The following is a 20095-nucleotide window of genomic DNA, read 5'->3' as shown; positions in this document are numbered from 1 at the left end:
ATGTTTATTTTTGAGACAGAGAGAGACAGAGCATGAATGGGGGAGGGTCAGAGAGAGAGGGAGACACAGAATCTGAAGCAGGCTCCAGGCTCTGAGCTGTCAGCACAGAGCCCGACGTGGGGCTCGAACCCACGGACCGTGAGATCATGACCTGAGCTGAAGTCGGACGCTTAACCGACTGAGCCACCCAGGCGCCCCTAACATTTATTTATTTTTGAGAGAGAGAGAGAGGCAGAGCATGAGCAGGGGAGGGGGAGAGAGAGAGAGAGAGAGCGCGATACAGAATCCGAAGCAGGCTCCAGGCTCTGAGCTGTTTGTTAGCACTGAGCCCGACACGGGGTTCGAACTCGCGAACTGTGAGACCATGACCTGAGCCAAAGTCGGACGCTCAACCAACTGAGCCACCCAGGCGCCCCTGTTCTTAATTATTTATTGAGCAGTGACTGTGCCCCAAGTATTGTGCCACGTGTTTTGTTTTGTTTTGTTTTGTTTTTTTTAAATACATGCTTGCAGTCTCTCACCAGCCCCAATGCACAGGTGAGAAAATGGAAACTTTAAAAGGGGACATAGTTTCTACCAAAGTCATACAATTAGTAGAGACAGAGCCTGGATCAGATCCCAGATTTGTCTGGCTCTAGATAGAGTCGCTGTGCCCTTAAAAGCTCAGCTGCGTCTTATTTGCCATTCATTCCACAATTGTCGGGTATCCACTACTGTGCTTGGCATGGGAGATATGGCTGTGAAAGAGAAGGAGAAGGTCCCTGCTCTCACAGAGCTCACATTTGTAGCATAGGAAAATAAAGACGCAAACCTATAATCAAGGAAAGATAATTACAGATGTGACAAGGGCTATGAAGAAAAAAGTGAATGAAGAGAGGAGACATGAGGTTTAGGGAATATTCCCTAGATTGGGGGTGGTGGGGTGGGGCAGGAAATCCCTTCTAAGGAGGTGACATATGGATTGAGAACTGAGAGGACAGGAAGAGTCAGGCGGAGGGAACAGCAGGTACAAGGGCCCTGGGGTGTGGAAATAAGTTTGGTGGGTTTAGAGTGAAGAGCGGAGCAGTGTGGCTAGAGAGAAGAATGGAGCAGGAAGATTGAGTGATAAGAAATGAGGCCAGGGGCACCTGGGTGGTTCAGTTAAGCGTCCAACTTCAGCTCAGGTCATGATCTTACTGTTCCTGAGTTTGAGCCCCAAATCGGGCTCTCTGCTGTCAGGATGGAGCCAACTTCAGATCCTCTCTCTCTCCCTCTCTCTCTGCCCCTTCCCTGCGTGCCCTCTCTTTCAAAAACAAATAAACATTTAAAAAAGAAGAAGAAATGAGGCCAGAGGGATTGGTGAGAGGCAGATCATATGTGGCTTCCCCCTGGACAGGGTTTAGGGAGGGTCTTAGTGAAGATGATCTGACCAATGGGTTTATAAGAAGAAGACCCTGCAGGGCCTGGAATGCCACACTGAGGGCCTGGGACCTTGTCCCAGCACCACTGGGGAGCCATGGGGGCGGGGGGAGGGGGGCTTTGAGCAGGGGAGGGACAGGGTCAGCTCTGGACATAGAAAGACCCCTCTGAGACCACATTGGGGGACAGTCTCACATTTGAAGTTGGGGTAGAGGCTGGCAAGAGGATCTAGAACAAAACGAAGCATGAACAGAAGGCAAGCGCAGGGCAGAGTCGGGGGTGGGGTGGGGCAGGAGGGATGCGGCCCAGAGCTGAGGGAGTGGGTGAGGCCGACACCCCCCGCCCCCGGACTTGACCTGGACCTCTGCTTCCACCAAGGTGGAGAAGGGCAACCTTCGGGTGAAACAGCTAAAGCGACAGCTGGAGGAAGCCGAGGAGGAGGCGTCCCGGGCGCAGGCGGTCCGCCGGCGGCTGCAGCACGAGCTGGAAGATGTCACAGAGTCCTCGGAGGCCATGAACCGCGAGTTGAACACGCTGAGGAACCGGCTCCGGTAGGGTCACCTGCACAGGCGCACCGTCACTCCATAAGCCCCGCCCCCATCTCGCTCTTTCTCCCGTAGCTCCCGCTCACTTTTCCCCTGCTCCCCTCAATGAACCTCCCGCCCGTCTCCCGGTCTCTCGCCCCCGCTGCAGACGCGGCCCACTCACCCTCACCACCCGCAAGGTGCGCCAGGTCTTCCGACTGGAGGAGGGCGTGCCATTGGAGGAGGAGATCGAGGAGGAGGAGCCCGGGTCTGGGCCGCCACCCCCGGAGCCTGACGAGCCCCCGGCGGCGCCCCAGCCCCAGTGACCCCGCCCTGCCCCCAGCTTTGGCCCCTCCCTCCCTGGCCCCTGGTCCCTGGGGCGCCCGTCCCGGGAACGCAACCTCTGGCTTCTTGCACTTTGAAGATGGTGCCAGCCTTTGGCACTATAGCACTTACCAACCCCATGTGAGGGGGCAGGGGCTGAGACCCATGGACCCCTAAACACAGGGGAGCAGGGGAGCAGGGCAACGTGGAGGAGGGCCTTCGCTTGGAAGGAAATCCGGGAGCAGTTAGCAAGCTGTGGCCCCATAGGGCTCCCCTCCCTCCTTAAGTTGTTAATGATCTTTATAAGCAAGGGAGCATGGCTCCCCTGTCCTCCGAAGCCAGGGTTCCCATTCTCCTCCCCCTCTCTCCCCCCTCTTCCCCTCCTCCTCTCCACTCTCCACTGACCCCGGAACTTCTGAGCGACAGCAGCCGGAGCCCCAGGTCTCCACCAACCTTTGACCCTTGCAGAGGGGCGGGAGAAGGGAACCCCCCCCATCACCCCCTCTCCTTCCCCATGTGTTCCGCCCCCCCCCCCCTTCTGGTTGCTCTTGTGTGATCACAATTAGGTTTGGAGTTTCCTGTGGGGGCTGGAAGAGGCCCCATATCCTCCCAGCCTCCAGGCTCTGGCAGAAATAAACTCCCACCCCAACTGGACCCCCTTGGCGCTGTGTGTGTTCCTTCCGGGGGATCTCTGATGGGGCGGGGGAGTCACAGGCTTCTTCGGCCGCTGGGGCAGCCGTCCAGAACCAGCAGGTGGGGCCGTCAGCTGGTTCTCACAGCTGGCAGTGTTGGGAGCCTCCTGTGTACCAGCGTTTCATGGGAAGTAACTCGTTTCAGCCTCCTTCCCGCGTATTGCCTCCATTATACAGATGGGGAAACGGAGGCTGAGCCGTGACCTGCCTTGCTTCAAGCCTCCCAGTGAGTAACTGGCAGAAGGGATGCTGCACTCCGGCTGACCCTCAAGTCTTTGCAAAGCAGTGACAGGGTGACCGTGGAGCCATCTGTGGAGTAGCGGTCATTTGCATAGCTGTGCTAAACAAACAGGGGAGCTCACCTCCACCTAGAGCACAACCCCTAGAGGTAGGAATGATTCCTTTGCTTTCCGGCGCCTAGAACAGTGCCTGGCATGTGGTTGGGATTCGTGTATTTGCTGAATGAACGGATCACCCCCTCCTGCCCTTTTAGGGTGGTGGAAACAGCCCAGAGAGGTTGAGAGACTGCCCAGGAACACACAGCTACTGAGAACTTGAACCCACAGTCTGGCTTCAGAGTAGGCAATATGGAACATGGGGCCCTCGGCCCCTAACCTCTTATTGGAGACCCAGCTCCACTCCTCTCCTAGGGTCTTGCTACCCTCACGTAGGAGCTCATATAAAACCAGGTGCCCGTTCACAGTTTCCAGTTAGGGGTGTGGATCCCATTTTACCATCAGGGAAAAGGCAGGCACTACCCCCCCCCCCCCCCCCCCAAATCACAAGGTGAGAGCCGGTGATCAAGGGGATAGCCGGCCCCCCAAAGTGCACACCCTTGTTACTTTCATATGACCCCTGCTCTTGAGGCCCCCACCCTGGCCCAGATCTGGAAACCTTCCCAGGAAACAGAATGCAACTTTTAAATGAAAAGGAAACTTTTATTTCGGTCGGAAGTGAGAGGGCGGGCGGGAAGGGGGCATGACACTTTTTCTTTGGGGAGGGCAGGTGACATGCGGCAGCTTCTGCATTGGGCGGTTCATGCACCCAGGGTGGGCGTGGGGGAGACTTGGGGGAGGGGCCACGCCGACCCCTCCCTCCCTGCCCTGGGGGTGGGCTGAGAAGACCCGCCGTTAGCACCAGAGTTGGACGATTTGCAGACCTCCCCTCCCCACACTGACTCCGGACACCCGCCCCCATCCCTGAGAGCGCCCCCTGGCCACTCCTCCCCCCTCCCGCTTCGACAGGCCAGGCCCGCCCCGCCCACGTTGGAGTGAGAGACTCTTATTGCTGTGTGTGTGATGGGGAGGAGGAGCCGCTGAACTCAGGAAGACCCCCCGCCGTTCGTTCCTCCCCAATCGCCCCGCCCCTCGCCCCGTGTCCGTGCGTTCCCGGAGCGCTGGAGGGGCGCGACATGCGTGTGGGGAGCGCGTCATGCAGCGCATGCGTGTAGTTGCAGGCACCCTGGCGGCCGGGGAGAAAAGGGGAGCGGGACTTAGAAGTTGTCCCTTTGGCTCTCTCTTCCTCCCCAAATCCCACACTGTTTGTTTGACTTGGGGGATGGGGGTTGGGGTGAAGGACGTGAATCACGTTGTGTAAAGGTTTATGATTGTGATTATTTTTAAAAGCTGAACTAAAAAGCTGGGTACGTGTGGCAGACTGGCGAGCAGGGGGAGACGTTGGGAAGAGGGCTGTACCCTTTGGAAAAGATCCTCACCCCCTTTCCCCCGCACCGTTCGGCTTCCGTGAGGGTCAGGGGAGTCTGGGGTCTGTTGGGTTTTTTTTTTGTTTTTTTGTTTTTGTTTTTTTTTTTTTTTAAAGAAGTTAAACCCTTTGGCAATATAATCAGTCCCCACCCCCATACCCTGGTGTCTGGAGCCCCTAGCCCTTTGCCTCGCCCCACCCCGCTCCCACCAGAACCTGCCCCACCCCTCACCCCTGATTCGCCAGGGTTTAGGGTCCGAGGGAAGGATGGGGGACTCAAAATGCCCCTTGCATAGGAATCGTTGCATCAAGAATCGCGCTCAGTGACACCCCCCAACCCTCGGATGGGTGTGTGTGGGGGGGGGGGGGGGTTCCTGAGGCCGTGGGAGCAGAGGGAAGGAGGTTGCTAGTTCCGTGGGCCTCCAGCTCCAAAAGGGGAGGGGTCCCCTCTAAGGATTCTGGGACCGGTGTGGTCTCTGGGCTTGGGGGAGGTAGCGCATCCTTGAGCCAGGATGGGATATGAGAAATGATTTTCCACCCGCGAGCGTGGCAGGACGCGGAATGCCGGGGAAGGGTGGGCTGGGATCCCAGCCCCGGTAAGGTATGTCGTCGTTTCCCGAGCTTCTGCTAGTCCAGTGTCCCTTCGAGCGGGCACATCCTCTGCTTTAAGTGGAAACACTCGACCTTGAATCAACAGTGTCTGGGCCAAGCAGCAGTATCTGGACTTACCGGCTTGTGAGCAACATGCCAGGAAAGACAAAACTTTTTAGATTAAGCGTCCTTGCACTGCCTAAAACCTTAGCACATCACCAGGGGTACAAATACAACTCTCTGGGAAACACTGATGGCCATGAAGAGGGTCCCTTTGGGGCACCATTTAAGGAAAGGGGCTCTTGGAAGAGGCAGGGCGAGGCATACGAAAGGGGATGCCCAAGGTTGGGGGTGGGGGAGGTCTGGTTCCCTGGAATTGTAGACAGGTTGAGCCTGTCTTGGAAATTCTGGTATCAGGAGAACCTGAGGTGGATGTCAGATGTTAGAGATTTGGGGATTATCGGGGGGGGGGGGAGGCCTGAGGATTTGGGGGTGTCCAAGAAATGCCCGAGTGTGGGAAGGATCTGGAGCATCCCAAAGGCTGAAAGTGAGCTGAAGGGCCGGGTCAAGTCTTGGAGGTTTGAGCCGCTGGGATGCGGTCCAGGGATTGGGTGGGGTGGGGCGGGGGACAGCATCTGCACGCAGAAGTTAAGTCCCAGGACCCGGTGGGGATTTAGGGGATGCGGGGTGCCAGAGTGGGTCTCGGGAACTGTGGGTGCAGGTCTCGTGTCCTGGTAACCTGGAGGGGGCGTTGGGGGATTTTGTGTGCTAGGGCCAGATCATCCCAGAAATTCCGAGATGGGAGGTCTGGGTCCATGCAGCAAGAAGAGAGGCGAGCAGACCCCGTGGCGGGGATGGAGAGGGATGAAAGGGTCACGTTCACCAGAGGGATCTTCCTAAAGGCTGAGGGAGAAGCTGTCCACAGCCCACTCCCCAGGCCTCTGCTTTCGCCCTCTGAGCTCAGCTCGTTTGGGGGCCTGGGTGGCTGTTCCTCCTTCCCTCACATTGTTGCTACCGTATTACTCTTTACATCAATGTGATGGGCTGTCCTCCCGGGGCGAACGGTGGGAGGCCAGGAGACCCTCCCGCGGCTGCAAAGCCGGCCGGACCCCCTTGAGGCCCCGCCCCCTTCCCAGACTTCCCCTTCCCTCAATCGCGCGGCATGCAGCCCCTGGCGGCTTATTGCTGAGGTGGAGCTGGAAGGGGGGAGGAGGGATCCGGGTTGAGGGAGGCATGCAGACTAGCGGAGAGGCGCCCCAAAATGTAACTGGCATAATTTGGACGTATTTACAGGAGTTTATGGGAGCGGGATGTCCTATGGCTCATGGAGACCTGAGAAGGCTTTATTGGGGGGAGAGGAAGGGGGAGAGGTGGGGGGGGGGGGCTGGAGTTTGGCTCCTCCCCCTCCATCCTGGGGGCCCAGGTGGGGGTGAGGGGTCCGGGGGTGTCTGCTGGCGTCGTCGTCTCGGTTGCATATTATTAATGACTTTTTGATTTTTTTAAAAAACCCTTTCCCCCACCCCCCACTCCTTTGACCTTCTTCCCTGTCACCCCCAGTCCCCCCACGGGGGGGAGGGGAGCGTTAGAGGATGGAGGGCAGGGTTGGGGGAGCGCGGCGGGCGGCCCTGGGAGAGCCAGGGGGAGTGGCAAGGGGCGCGAGGCGCAGGGACACCCCGCTCAGGCCCGCGATGCTGCTCAGGCTGCGGGATTTCTCGTAACCTGGGGGGGGGGGGGGGGGGGGGCGGAAACAGGGGGGGGAAGCATGGGGGGGGGGGGGCAGGGGAGGGTCCAACAGACAGAGAGACCCCGAGCCAGGGAAGCAGGGGGAGGAACGGCCAGAAAGGATAGGAGCCGGAGAAAGAGAGAGAGGGACGGGAAGAGGCAAGGAGACAGAAAAAGGGCGGAAGCACAGAGTCCAGGATAGAGACGGCGAGGGAGACAGAAGGGATAAGAGACAGACACCAAGACATAACAAAAGAGATGGCAAGAGGCAGAGAGATGGACAGAGGCAAACCAAGGAGATGGAGAGAGAAAAGTGAACAAATCGGACAGTCAGTCGGAATCAAGGAGAAAGGTTCAGACATGGGGAGGGGGGAGAGACTCAGGGTTAGGAGGCAGGGTGGTGCCCACCGAGCCTCCCCCACCCCATCCCCACCGCAGCCCGCCCCTCGCCCCTCCCACCTCCCCTCTCCCTACCCCCGTTGGCCCCCTTATCTGAGGCAAAAGGGTTGGGGGGGGCAGCAAGGCGGATGGTGGGCAGCACGGGCATGGGGAGGGAGCTCGGTGGAATGCATGTGGGGGGAGCAGCCGGTGGGGAGGGCTCGGGAGGGCTCCGGTGGGGGCTGACCTAGCGGTGGAGAAAGGAGGAAAGGCAGGTGGGTGGGGCTGTGAGAGGCAGAAAGGAGCGTGAACTGGCAGTGCCCCCCCCCTCCGTGGGGGGGGCGGACCTGAGAGAGGCAAGGCTCACCTGAAGGTTGTGATGAGGTATCTTTAAAGGGTCGTGGAACCTTCTGATGGGAAGGTCTAACAGCGGCCTGAGAGCCAAAAGGGTCTAAGACCGGGGAGTGTGTGTGTGTGTGTGTGTGTGTGTGTGTGTGTGTGTGTGTGGTTTCTGGGAAGCTCGGGAGGATCTCAGAGTACTGCCGGTGTCTGGGGGAAGTTCTAGTGCGTTCCCAGGCAGTGCCAAGAGGTCTGTCTGGGCGAGGGTGTCTTGACCAGAGGACAGAGGGCCTGGGGGGCAGGGGTTGGAAGCCCAGTATCTTGGGAACACCCCCTCCCAGCCATTCCCAATTGCTAACCTGGGGGGAAAGGGCAGGGGGGGACCGAGGGTCTCGCGAGGTCTCAGGCGGTGACAAGAGCTGGGGACAGAAATACACAGAGTCACGGCGGGGGGAGGGTGGTCAGGCGGAACCCCCCAACACAGCCTCACTGTTGGGGGGACGGAGAAACGCCGGAATCTCTTCCTCCTCTCTGGTGTTTTCCGGGGGAGGGGAGCAGTGAAATGGGGGCGGCCAAAGACATCAAATATGGAAGGAGCTTCCGGGGTGACTGGGGGAAGGGCTGGGGGGAAGGAAGATGAGGGAAGGAAGGGGGGAGGGCTGGGGAGGAAGGGGAAACAGGTGTTAGGTGTTGGGCTCAGGTGATTCGGGAAGATGGACAAGGGTAGGGTCATGGGACAGGTAGGGGATTGGGGGGGGGGGTCCTGGGAGAAAAAGAGGGGGACAACAGGGGACGGTGGGTCACCCAGGAAGGATGGAGAGAGAGGAAGGAGCTTGGAAATGCAGCAGTGGGGAGGGATCCAGGACATTGGGGCAGAGAGTTCAGTCAGCCCCATCAGCTCCGGCCATCATTTGAGTTCAATGAATGGATTTTGGCATCAGAGGCAAGAGAAGCAGAGACCCCTCCCCCAAGCCACCCAGCCCCCACACCTCCCTCCCTCCCTCCCTCCCATTTCCAAATCCTCCCCCCTCCCTCAATTCCGTGGGGGCCCATCCAGACCTCGCGGTGGGAAACAGGGTGGAAAGGGCCTGGGCGCAAGCAGGGGGAGGGGTGGGTGAGGTAGGTGGGAGCAGGGAAAGGGGGGGATAATGAGATGAAAATGGAGGGTGAATTGGGGAGTTAGGGGGTGGAACGAGGAGGGCCACTGTCCCTTCTGGACTCGGAGCCCAGAGGCCTGGGGTCTCATCCCTGTCTGCTCATGCCCCACCCCCTGAACTTCTGTGAACCAAGGCTGTCCCTGGAGGCCCCCGTGTCCCACTACAGCACCTCCCTAAGCTGCTGCACGTAGCGATTCGATTCTTTAAGGATGTGTCTGTGTATTTCTAAAGAAGATTCCACAGAAGTTTGTTGAAGGAATAAGTGATAGATCAAATTCCTTCAGGCAGCTCCCTGTCACCTTTAAGGTCAAATCCAGCCTCTAGCCATGGCCACAAAAAGCTCTCATGATCCTTCCCCCCACCCCCACCCCAAGCTCTGTCTGGCACCCCTCTCCCCTGAGCTGCTCAGTTCCAGCCACACCTCCCTCCTTGCTACACCTTTAACAAATCAAGCTCATCCCACCTCAGGACCGCAGGACCCTTGCACCTGCTGTTCCGCCGGCTGGCCCTTTTTACCTTTCAGGGTTCACGTCACCTCAAAAAGGCCTTTGCAGACCCCCTTATCTGAAGTGGCCAGAGTAACGATCATGTCCTTTTGTCCATGTGTTGGGTTGCTTTTCTGCTTCCTCTGATCAGGGGGTGGCAAGCTTTTCCTGTAAAGGGCCGATCGCTACATATGTTCAGCTCTGCGGGCCACACGTTCTCCGTGACAACTATTCCACTCTACTGTTGTAGCATGACAGTGGCTGTGCTCCAGTAGAGCTTTATTTACAAAACAGCCTGCTGGCAGGTTTGGCCCAGGGGCCGTAGCGTGCCAATCCGTGCTCTAGAGTGTCAACTGTGATGGCAGAGTCATGCTTTGTGAATCGCCAAAGTTCCAGTGCCTGGAACTGTGCCCTCAGCGATTAGTTGCCGAAGGGAGGGAGGGAGGGAGGGAGGGAGGGAGGGAGGAAGTGAGCTGTGTGTTAGCCAGGGTTGCAGTGAAGATTACAGAATCCTGTTAAATTCCTGGCGTGTGATGAGTGCTTGGTTATGTTTGTTGAATTACTCAGCTACTCTCTGTCTCGCCACTGCCAGTTCCCAGCCCTGTCCCTCCCGGTCTGTCCCTGATCCCTAACTCTCTCTGCCTTGTCCCTTCCTCTGCATCCCCTCGGACCCTCATCCCAGCCTGCTCCCTGGGCCTCCTGACCTCCAGTCTCCTGTCCATGCCCCACACAGCCCAGGCGCTGACCTGCCCGCCCCCCTCCCCCCAGGGTCCCTAAACAAGGTTCAGCCCAGGCCTGCTTTCCTACCTCACGTCTACCTGCCAGTCCCCAGTCTCCTCCGCTCTGTTTGGCCCAGTCCCTGTGGTCACTATGTCCCTTGGGATCACTTCTGCACTTGAGGTCAGGACACCTCCAGACCTCAGTTCCTTCGGGAAGACTTCCCCATTACTTTCATCCTGCCCTGGGGAGCGTGCGAGTTCCTCTTACTGCGTGTCCCTGTGGTACCTCCCCTTGTGCATATATCACCCCAAAGAGTGGCTTTCTAGGTCAGTGTCTGACTCTCCCAGCAAACTGGGAGCTCCTTGGGCAGTGTGGTGGTGGTGGGGGGGGGTTCTTCCCTGTTGATTCCCTGTGCCTAGCACCACGCAGGTGACACGCAGGTGACACACAGGTCCTTGGTAAGCGCTGGCCAATTCACAAGCGACTGGACGAGCGGCTGAGTCTTCCCCATCCCATCTTGCACCCCAGAGTGTCCTGGGTGTGTACCCCGTTTTCTCAATTGAATAAAAAACCCAGGGAGGGGGGGAGGCAGGGAGAGAGATGTGAATGGGGGTGAGGATGGGGGTCAGTCGTGAGGGCAGGGGAGGGAGGTCAGGCACACGGTGGGGAGGGTCGGGTTAGTTCTGGGGGGTTAGTGAGGGGCAGGGCAAGTCCTGGAAGGGTGGGTGTGGGGTCAGTGTCGTGGCTGCTGGTTAATTGGATGGAGCTGTTCGCAGTGAGGGGACAGGAGTCTCGGTCAGTGGGGGATGCATGTTCTCAGAGGGGTTAGTCAGGAAGAAAGTGGGGATCAAAGGGTGGGGGCTACTTACCCCGGGGGGAAGGGGTTCGTCCGCTAGGGGGATATCCAGGCTGCGGCGTTGGCGTTGAGGTCGGGCAAGAAGCTTGGGGGGCCTGGCTTACGCCAGTCTGGGGGGGGCAGTGGGGGAGCACCGGTGGCTGGGGGTGGGGGAAGAGGCCAGAGGGTCCAGGGTGGGGTGGGGGGAAATGGAGATGGAATAAAGACAGGTGAAGGGTCAGTGGTGAGGAAACTTGGGGGGCGGGGGATCTGGGAGGAAGGGAATTTGGGGCCAGGGGATGGGGGAAGGGAAGTCCAGCACCTCCTCCCCCATCTCCCTCCCTCCCCTGAGGGAGGGAGAGAGAGAGAGAGAGAGAGAGAGAGGGGGGGGGGGGGGGGGCTCCAGGGGGCCAGTGGAGGGCACCTCACCTTTCCGGATGGAGCCATCAGGGGAAGGAGCGTAGTCGGTGAGGAGGAAGCAGGCTCGGTCCCGGCTATAGCGGCCACGGCTGCCAGGGGTGATGGGGCTCTTGTCTTCCGGGGACATGGCGGGCTGGTCGATGGCTGGGCAGTCCTCGTGGGCAAGCGCAGCTGCTGCAGGGTCCCCATTGGGGCGGGGATCTGCGCCAGAGGGACAGACAGAGACACAAAGGAGAGAGTGAGGTGCAGGAACTCAGGGTGGGGGTGCCATTGGCAAGGAGGGGGCTGGAAGTAGACGCCTGAGGGGCAGGGTGTCTCAAGGAAGGGACAGGAGGGGCAGGCCGGAAGCTGGGTGCTGGCGTGTGTGGCTGGTGGGTTTAGGGGACAGGTCACGGGGTGGGGGGAGGTGTTGAGTGCCGGGAAGGACAGCAGGGATGCGGAAGGGCGGTCAGGAGTTGGTGTGGATGGAGGGTGCTGTGTGGCGGGAGGTGCTGCTCGGGCCAGGTGTTGGGTGCTGGGAAGGGCAGGACTGGGTGGGGTGCTGGGCATCTGGAGGGTGGTTGGGAAGCGAGCTGGGTGCCTGGAAGGAGGCCGGGGTAGAGTGCCGGTGGGCGGTCGGCTGAAGTGAACGAGTAGGGCGGGACCGGGGTGCGGTGTTGGGTTGGTCGGGTAGATGGGTTGGGGTAGGTTTGTAGGGACGGCTGGGGGGCCTCAGGGGGCTGGGAGGTAGCTGTTTAGGGAGGGTGTTGGGTGCTGGGAAGGGCACAGTGGGGAAGGGTTGGGAAGGTGACAGAGGAGGGAGGGCGGGAGGTGGGGGTCCCCCAGGCTCTGACTTGAGCTATTTTTAATTGGTGTGAAACTGGGTCAGCGGCCGAGGGAGCCAGATGAGGGCCGGGCGGCCCAGCTCCCTTTCTTGACCTACTTAAGTCATGGGGGTGGGGCCCACCGGCTTCTCCCTGCTCAGGACCACAGGACCTTGGCCCCCAACCTTCAGAGACACAGACTCCCCTAGGGGGAGGGACACACCGGGTCAACTTTCTTCTCCCTCATCTCCTTCCCTTCACCTCTTCATTTGGCCGCCTCTCTTGTGCGTCTCTCGGACTGAGCCGGAGCCAAGGGCCCTGGGTCCCGAGTCACCGTCACACGGCCGGCCCGCCCTCTGGGCCTGTCTTCCTGGCCTCTACCTACTTCTTGGTCTTTGAGTCTTGTCTCCTCTCTTGGCCTCGCTGTCATTACAACCTGAACTCTCTACCACTGGCCCTCCGCCTCTGTCCTCTCTCTCTCTGTCTCTCCTGCTCTCGGGGACAACTGCTTGCTTTCTGTCGCTTTCGGGCTCTTTTCTCCGCATCACCACCAGAAGACTCAGATGCCGTGTGATTCACATGTTAGACCGTCTCTGTGCCTGTGCCCGAGTCCCCCCTCCCGGTAGGCCGATCGCTCTGCCTCCCTGGTCCCCCCGAATGTCCTGGCCGTGAGTCTGGCTCTCCCCCAAACCGTCTCTTTCACACAGAATCCGTCTGTTTCCGTGCCTCTTTGTTGACCTCAGCAATAGCTGTTCGCTTTTCTCTCTCCCCTCTGTAGTGACCGCCCCGTCTCTTAAGCGAAGCGGTGGCCTCCTCCCCCCACCCCCATCGGCCCCTCATGCACCCCTGCTCACCTGCGCGGTTGATCTCAATTACTTCCTCCTGAGCCAACGGGCAAGGCTCCCCGGGGGCCGGCAGAGGAGGCAGCCCCATGATCCCGAGCCCCCCCGCGCCCCCCCTGAGCAGCCCGGGGTGCGTGTGGGGGCCCGCTGGGTAGGCCCCGGCCACAGTCACCCCCACGGAGGGCGGGGTGATGGGTGGCGGAGGGCTGATACCGCCGCTGCCGTGGTGGGGGTGGTGCGGGGGCGGCGGGGGAGGGGGGTCGGGCTTGCAGTAGTTGGGGGAGCCGGGCTGCGGGGGCCGGGGGATGTGTTTGTTCTTCTTCTTGGGCAGCTTCTGTTTGGCCATGGCCAGCGAATAGTACATGCCAAAGTTGTTGACGATGACGGGCACGGGCATGGCGATGGTGAGCACCCCCGCCAGGGCGCACAGTGCCCCGACCAGCATCCCCGACCACGTCTTGGGGTACATGTCTCCGTAGCCCAGGGTCGTCATGGTGACCACGGCCCACCAGAAGCCGATGGGGATGTTCTTGAAGTAGGTGTGGTTGGAGCCCAGGATGTCGTCGGGGTCGGCGCCGATGCGCTCCGCGTAGTAGATCATGGTGGCGAAGATGAGCACGCCCAGCGCCAGGAAGATGATGAGCAGCAGGAACTCGTTGGTGCTGGCGCGGAGCGTGTGGCCCAGCACGCGCAGCCCCACAAAATGGCGCGTGAGCTTGAAGATGCGCAGGATTCGGACGAAGCGGACGACCCTCAGGAAGCCCAGCACGTCTTTGGCAGCCTTGGAGCTGAGGCCCGAGAGGCCCACCTCGAGATAGAAGGGCAAGATGGCCACGCAGTCGATGATGTTGAGGCTGCTCTTGAGAAATTCCACCTTGTCCGGGCAGAAGGTGATGCGCATGAGGAACTCGAAGGTGAACCAGACCACGCACACGCCCTCCACGTACGTCAGGAAGGGCTCCGTCTCCACCTCCACGTTGGTGATGTTCTCCGGGGGAGCCCCCGGGATGGGGGAGGCCTGCGTCACCGTCTTGTTGCTGATGTGGATGAAGCCTTCGTGGGTCTCCAGGCAGAAGGTGGTTATGGAGATGAGAATGAAGAAGAGGGAGGCGAAGGCCACATACTGCGAGGCAGGGCAGGAGAGAGAGGGCAAAAGGTGACCCAGGCATCTGGTCAGCCAGCCACCTCTAGGAGACCCTCCCAGCGGCCGCCCCTCCCCAGCCCCCACCTCCGGGGAGACCCAGGAGTCCCCACCCCACGCCTCCATCACAGCCTGCGTCCTGCTCTTCCCTGTAAAGCTTGAAAAGGGGGGGAGGGAAAGGATCAGAGGCGGCTCTCCCCGGCTTGGGACAGGAGCTGGCCCCAGCAGTGGTGGCAGACGGGCCACCGACTGTTCTCGCGGAAACGGCCATTTCCGGTCCTTTACTGTGTCTCCCAGACCACTTCCCCACACCCGGTGTCCCATCTCAGGACTCCCCAGCAGGGTCCAAGGATTCTGCGATGGGAGGGGAGTGGCGGGGAGACTAAGATCACTCACCCTCGGGGTATCAGAGGCTTTGGAGCTCAGCTTGGAGCCAAGGGAAGGGGAAGTGGAGAAAGTGGGCAGGGAGGCAGAATCCCAAAACAGTCACAAAAGTTATGAAAGCCTGCATTTGGAGCCAGCGTTTCCATGGCCTAATTTGGGCAAGGAGATTAAGCTTTCTACACCTCAGGTTTTTCACAGGATTATTGAGGATTACATTAGATGAGTATACAAAAGTCCTGGCTCCAGAAACAGTGCTTGGCCCAGTACCTGGAACTCAGTAAGAAATCTGAGCTCCTGCTAGGGTATGGAGGCATCAGTTAGTGGGGGGCAAGGTCGATGCCTCAGAGAGAAGCCAGGGTTTAAGGACCTTGGTCACAATGCCCGGGACCCAGAGAAGGGAGAAAGCTGGGTGTCCAGAGAGGACAGCAAAGGGATGGAACCACCGAGGGGTGTTAGGGCCATAAATGGGGGAAGAAGTGAAGGGTCAAGTGTGCAAAAAGAGAAAAGGACAGAGGCAAGGAGGGTTGGAGTTTAAGGCTCTGGAGAGAAAGGGAGGGTCAGGGGCCTGAACGTGGGGGGAGATGGGAGACGGTGGAGCTAGGGCCAGAAAGGTGAGGAGGCTTTAGCCAGAAGTCCAGGGGTGGGGGGCACATGGGTCATTTCAAGATGGGGAGGACTCGAGTCCTGCACGCATTGGTGTGGATTTTGAAGAAAACCTTGAGGAGCCGAAGGGGTGCAGGCAAGATCTTAGAGAAGGAAGAGGACGGAGCAGGCCCCTGGAGATGACGGTGGGTTTTATCAAACACGCAGAGAGAAGAGTGAGGTTAGTCCCTTGGAGAGCGAAGGGGATGGGTGTTAGGGCAAAGAGAGGGCTTTAGTCAGATGCGCAGAGGAGGAGGGCCTGGGTCGCTTGACTTTTAATCAGGGACTCAAGAAGAAAAGGGGGCTCAGGGTCAGACTGAAGAGAGGACCCTAGACTTTGGGGTGGACTGGAGAGCAGCAGGGTCCCTCAGCAACTCCCCTTCCTCCACAGGGCTGAGGGGGCGGGGTCCGGGCTTGGGAGGGCTTAACTTTAATCTGAAGTGCAGAGCAGAGAGGCAAGCCAGAGGGTGCCGCAGAAGGGCCCGGGACCTTGAGGTGGGCTGGGGTCAACCTTGGCCCTCTCTGCCCCGCCCCCCTCCTCGGTTCTCCGCAGTGGTTTAAGAGGCCAGAGGCCGCCGCAGAGCGCATGCCCTATGCTCCCCCGCCCCCTCCGAGCCGGGTGCGCGGCGCAGGCTGCGGCACCGCAGTGGGGGCGGGCCGGGCCGGGGGGCGGGGCGCGCGGCGGCCAGCACCGCGGCCAGCTCCCCCGCCGCAGTGCGCAGCCGCCGCGGCCGAGAGCGGTCTTAACCCCTTAGGGGCCGGAGCAGAGCAAGAGGGGCGCAGCCGCAGTGCCGCCGCTTCACGTCGGGAGACCGAGGGCCAGGAGTTTAACTCTTTCCCTCCCAGGGCAAGGAGGGGAGGGTGGGCACCCGCCGCAGTGCGCAGCTGTAGAGGCTGGACAGCGCCGGGACTGGTTTAACCCCTTGCCCCGAGGTGGTTCAAAAGCAGAAGGGGTAGGAGGGCATGGAGTCCCTGTAAGAAGGAAAGGAGAAATTACGGGGAGGGGAGCGAGGATGAGGTAGGGCCGTACCCTCCACTTTGCATTGGCCTCCGCTCCCAACTCTCTCAAGCGATCTAATAGTCTGAAAAGTGCTTGGCACGCCTACACTCAAGAACCATTTGTGGAGTGAGTGACCACCCCCACCCCCACCCCGTACCTGTCCCAGACCCCTAGTCTCACTTCAGCACCTTTCAATGGGTTCACGAGGGAAGGGCGCCCCAGGCCATGGGGGAGGAAGCCACTCAGAGGCCTGAGGGATCATTTAGGGCCAAGTCCCTTCGGAACCTCTTCCTCCTCACCTCCCCCCACCCAACCCCAAATCTCGCCAACTCAGCGCTTCTCAGGACCAAACTTTATGCGGTGCCTCCGGGTCCCCCCCCCCCCCCCCCCCCGTCTTCGCTCCCTCCCCTGGCGTGAATGCGGCACTGCGGCTCCGCGTCCTTCCCGGCCCAGGACACGGCACGGTGGGGGGAGGGGGCCGGACCGTTCCTCTGGGTGTTTGGGTCCCAGGGAGGCTGGGGGGGGGGGGTGCCCGGAGTTGCTCCTCTTTGCCCCTCTTTCTAATCCTCCCCCATTTTGAACTACCCCCCCCCCCTTCCAACACAGGGAGGAAGTTAGTAGGAGGAAGAGGTTCAAGGGAGAACCAAGGGGGACGGTATCTGGGAAGTTATAGATGTTTAAGGAAAGTTTTGGGGGGAAGATGAAGGGAGCTTTGGGGGAAATCTGGCATTTCAAGGGAGATATGGCTGGAGTGTGGACTCTTTGGCTCACTTTGGGGGTAGGGGAGCAGAGGGGCCCAGTCCTGGGCTTTAGATGGTGGGGCAGGGAGCTTGGGAATGGGGGAGTGAGCAGGGCTGGGGTAGGGACCAGTGGAAAGATACCAAGGCAGGGTGGAAAAAACTGGGAGCTATTTTGAGAAGGAGGTTTGGGGTTGCTAACTTGTGGGGGAGTCCCAAAGACAGGTTCGGTAAAGTTCTGGAGCAGGAGGAAAAGTCAGTTGACTGACTTGGGAAAGGGCCAGGAGGCTCTGGATGGGGGATCCCAGAGATAAAGAGTGGGCTGTGGAAGGGAGAAGAAGCTGGGAGAATCTGTGGATGAAGAAGGCATATGGGAGCTTCTGGAGAGGAAAGACATATTATGGGGGCTCAAGGCTCTTCTGGAGACACTGAGGAGGAGTGTGAAAGGCTTGGGGGAAGTCTGGAGCTTTATAGGGAAAGTCCTTGGGATGGGAGTTGGCGGGGAGGATGCAGGAAGATATGTGAACACAGAGGACTGGAGGGTCCCAGAAGGGAAGACTCCCCAAGGCTCAGTGTTGCAGTAAGGGGGAGGGGGAAAGTGTCCTAGCCAGAGCAAGTGGTTTGGAGATTCACAGGGGTCTAGGAGGCTCTGAGATGAAGGCGGAGGAGTCCTCTAAGACTTTGGAGGCAGAAGTAGGGTTCAAAAATAGCCAGAACACTCAAACTTGGAGAGAGGAGGAGGTGCGGGGAGAGGGGCAAAGGGAGAAAGAAATCAGGGAGGTGTTGTAGAACTTGAGGGACTGAGGGCTGGAGAGAGGGCTTCAGAGGAACTGCAGGGGGCAGGGGAAGCCAGGAGCAGTGTTCACAGGGTCTGGGACACTGACGGCTAAGGAGGGAGGTCTTCGGAGGGTCTGGGGATGGTCCAAGAAAACTCAGGGCTGCGGAAGGGTCTTCTGGGGTCTCCGGGGTGGCCAAAAGAGGTGAAAAAGGATTTGCAGGGGCTCAGAAGACTCGGGCTGGAGAAAATTCTTTTGAGGGTCTCAGAGAAGTCCAGGAAAGGAGGGGTGAGGTTGTTCACAGACGCCCAGGAAATTCATACTCGGGGAGGAAGTTTCTAAGAGTATTGGGGAGCCTAGGGAAGCAGGGTGGGGTCTGGAGGGATCTGGAGGATTCTGAAGGTTGCGGAAACGTCTTTGAGGATCTGGGGATGGTCAGGAGATGGGGGTGTGTTCAGAAAAGTACAGGAGACTCAGGTTTGGGGAAACAGGCTTCTAAGACACTGGGGAGCCCAGAGACCAGGAAGACCAGGAGGGGCTGGGATGGGCCAAGGGATTCTAAGGGTTAGGATGGGGCATTCACAAGAGGCTGGGATCTCCAGGAGAAGGAGGAGGGAGGGGGGCTCCGAGAGCACGCTCACCCTGGCGGCCCGCGACGAGTAGGGGTCCTCGAAGAGCGCCCACACGCGGGGCTGCCAGCGGCGCCACCACGTGCCGCCTGCGCCGCCCGCGCCCCCTGGCGGCCCCCCGGCGCCGCCGCCCGCGTCCTGGAAGCAAAGGCGCTTGAGCTCGCCGCCCGCGCCGTCCAGGCCGCCGCCGCCCGCGCCCGCCTCGTCGTCCAGACCCGCGTCGTGGGCGCCAGCGGCGTTGGCGGCGTTTGCTGCGCCCGCAGGGTCCGGAGCCTCAAAGGAGTCGAGCGCCTCTTCGGCGTCGCGGTGCTGCCGGTAGGTCATCCAGCAGCAGGCCTCCACGTCGGTCTCGTCGATGCCCCAGAAGCCGAGCTCCTCCTCGAAAAGAGGCCCGCACACGTCGGCCGGACAGTGCAGCTTGCCTGTGCGGTAGTAGTTGAGCACGTAGGCGAAGACTCCCGGGTGCCGGTCAAAGAAGAACTCGTCGGCGCCGGGATCGTAGTCGAAGCGCGCCGCCGCCTCCGGCTCCGTCAGGCCGGCCAGCCGCGTCCCCGGCAGGGTGCGCAGCGTCGAGCGGTACGTCTCATGGCGCACGCCGCCCACGTTGATCACGATCTTGCCGCTGTCGCCACCGCCGCCGCCGTGCCGCCCCATGGCCGCCGCCGGCAGCCCGGGGCATGGCTCGGCGCGCCGGCCCCCGGGCCCGCGGGGTGCCGGGGGGCCCGCCGGGGACGCGGCGGAGCCGGGCTGCGCAAACTGCTGTTGCTGCAGCGGCGGCGGTGACGGCGGCGGGGGCAGCGGCGGCGGGGACTCGGGCGGCTGCGGCGGTGGCGCCGGCTGCTGCTTGCTGGCCCCCTGGCGCCCGCGGAAGGACGAGACGCAGACTGAGCTCAGCATTGGACGGGGGGCGGGGCTGAAGGGGCGGGGCGTCGGGGGCGGGGCTGCAGGAGGAGAAGCAGACGTGATTGGGTGGAAGAAGCGACGGGTGGAGGGGGCGGGGCCTCGGTGGGGGCGGAACAGAGCTGATTGGTCTGGGGACGGTAGGGCGGGGCTGAGGCAGGGGGAAGGACGGGGACTCCACACAGCCTAGCTGCTCGGGGCGGGGCTGCAGGTGAAACACACCGATTGGATCTTTCCGAGAGAAGGGGAGGTCCGAGCGAGGTGCCAAATGGGCAGGACGGGCAGCTAACTGAGGGGGTGGGACTAGATATGAGAAAGAGATCTGATTGAACTGAAGAAAGGAGTGGGCGGAGCAGAGGAAGTGGACAAGCCCAAACTACTTAAAGACTTCTGACTGGCATGGGGGAGACGGTCCTGATTGGACAGAGAAAGGATCTAAAGAGCCGGCAACCTGGAGCCTGTGGGGAGGGGCAGATGGAGACAGCCGGGTTGGACCCCTAACTTTGCTTTGTCGGGGCAGGGCGGATCTTAAGAAGAGACAGGGCCTAGGAAAGTTAGAAACAGTCCTAATTGGGCTGGGTAGTGAGGGGGCGAGACTGAACGAGGGGCGGGAACTGGAAATGAAGAATAGACCGTACTTTCGCGCGAAATGGCACTAGGCTGGACCGAAAGGAGGAATAGGGACTGAGACCCAGTGAGCAGGAGAGGATATAAGCGAGGCCTGGAAACCTGAGAGCGTCTGCCTAGGACTAAGAAAGGGAACGAAGCGAGGAAGGGGTCGGGCCGGGGTTGCAAGCTTGGCCTGGTCAGACAGGGCTGGGCCGGGAAAAGGAGTGTCAGGATGTATGGATGAGACTGAGGAAGGTGGGTGGGATCTACAAATGGTAGAAACCGTCTTGAATGGACTGTGGGAAGACGAGACTAGGGGAGTACTGGGGCTCTAAGAGGCTTGAAA

General features: G+C 60.3%; 2 protein-coding genes across 2 annotated transcripts in view; one reads left to right on the top strand and one right to left on the bottom strand.

Moving 5' to 3' along the window:
* The window catches only part of MYH14 (myosin heavy chain 14), a 91463-nt gene extending 88563 nt beyond the window's left edge, over positions 1 to 2900 (top strand). The window contains exons 37-38 of the mRNA XM_049622297.1: positions 1777 to 1949; positions 2092 to 2900. Of these exons, the coding sequence (XP_049478254.1) occupies positions 1777 to 1949; positions 2092 to 2248 (330 nt within the window). The 3' untranslated portion in view covers positions 2249 to 2900. The remainder of the gene's footprint in view (positions 1 to 1776; positions 1950 to 2091) is intronic.
* Positions 2901 to 4705: 1805 nt separating this feature from the next.
* On the bottom strand, positions 4706 to 19137 carry KCNC3 (potassium voltage-gated channel subfamily C member 3). Its single transcript, XM_049621981.1, is given in 7 exon segments — positions 4706 to 6949; positions 8029 to 8088; positions 10901 to 11006; positions 11008 to 11027; positions 11296 to 11487; positions 12944 to 14054; positions 18253 to 19137. Coding segments are annotated over 6 exon segments (2331 nt in total). The 3' UTR covers positions 4706 to 6949; positions 8029 to 8071.
* Positions 19138 to 20095: the final 958 nt, after the last annotated feature.

The sequence above is a fragment of the Panthera uncia genome, assembly GCF_023721935.1.
Source record: "Panthera uncia isolate 11264 chromosome E2 unlocalized genomic scaffold, Puncia_PCG_1.0 HiC_scaffold_19, whole genome shotgun sequence".
Classification (NCBI taxonomy): domain Eukaryota; kingdom Metazoa; phylum Chordata; class Mammalia; order Carnivora; family Felidae; genus Panthera; species Panthera uncia.
The sequence above is the reverse complement of the archived record's forward strand: the minus strand, read 5'-3'. Positions and strand labels throughout refer to the sequence as shown.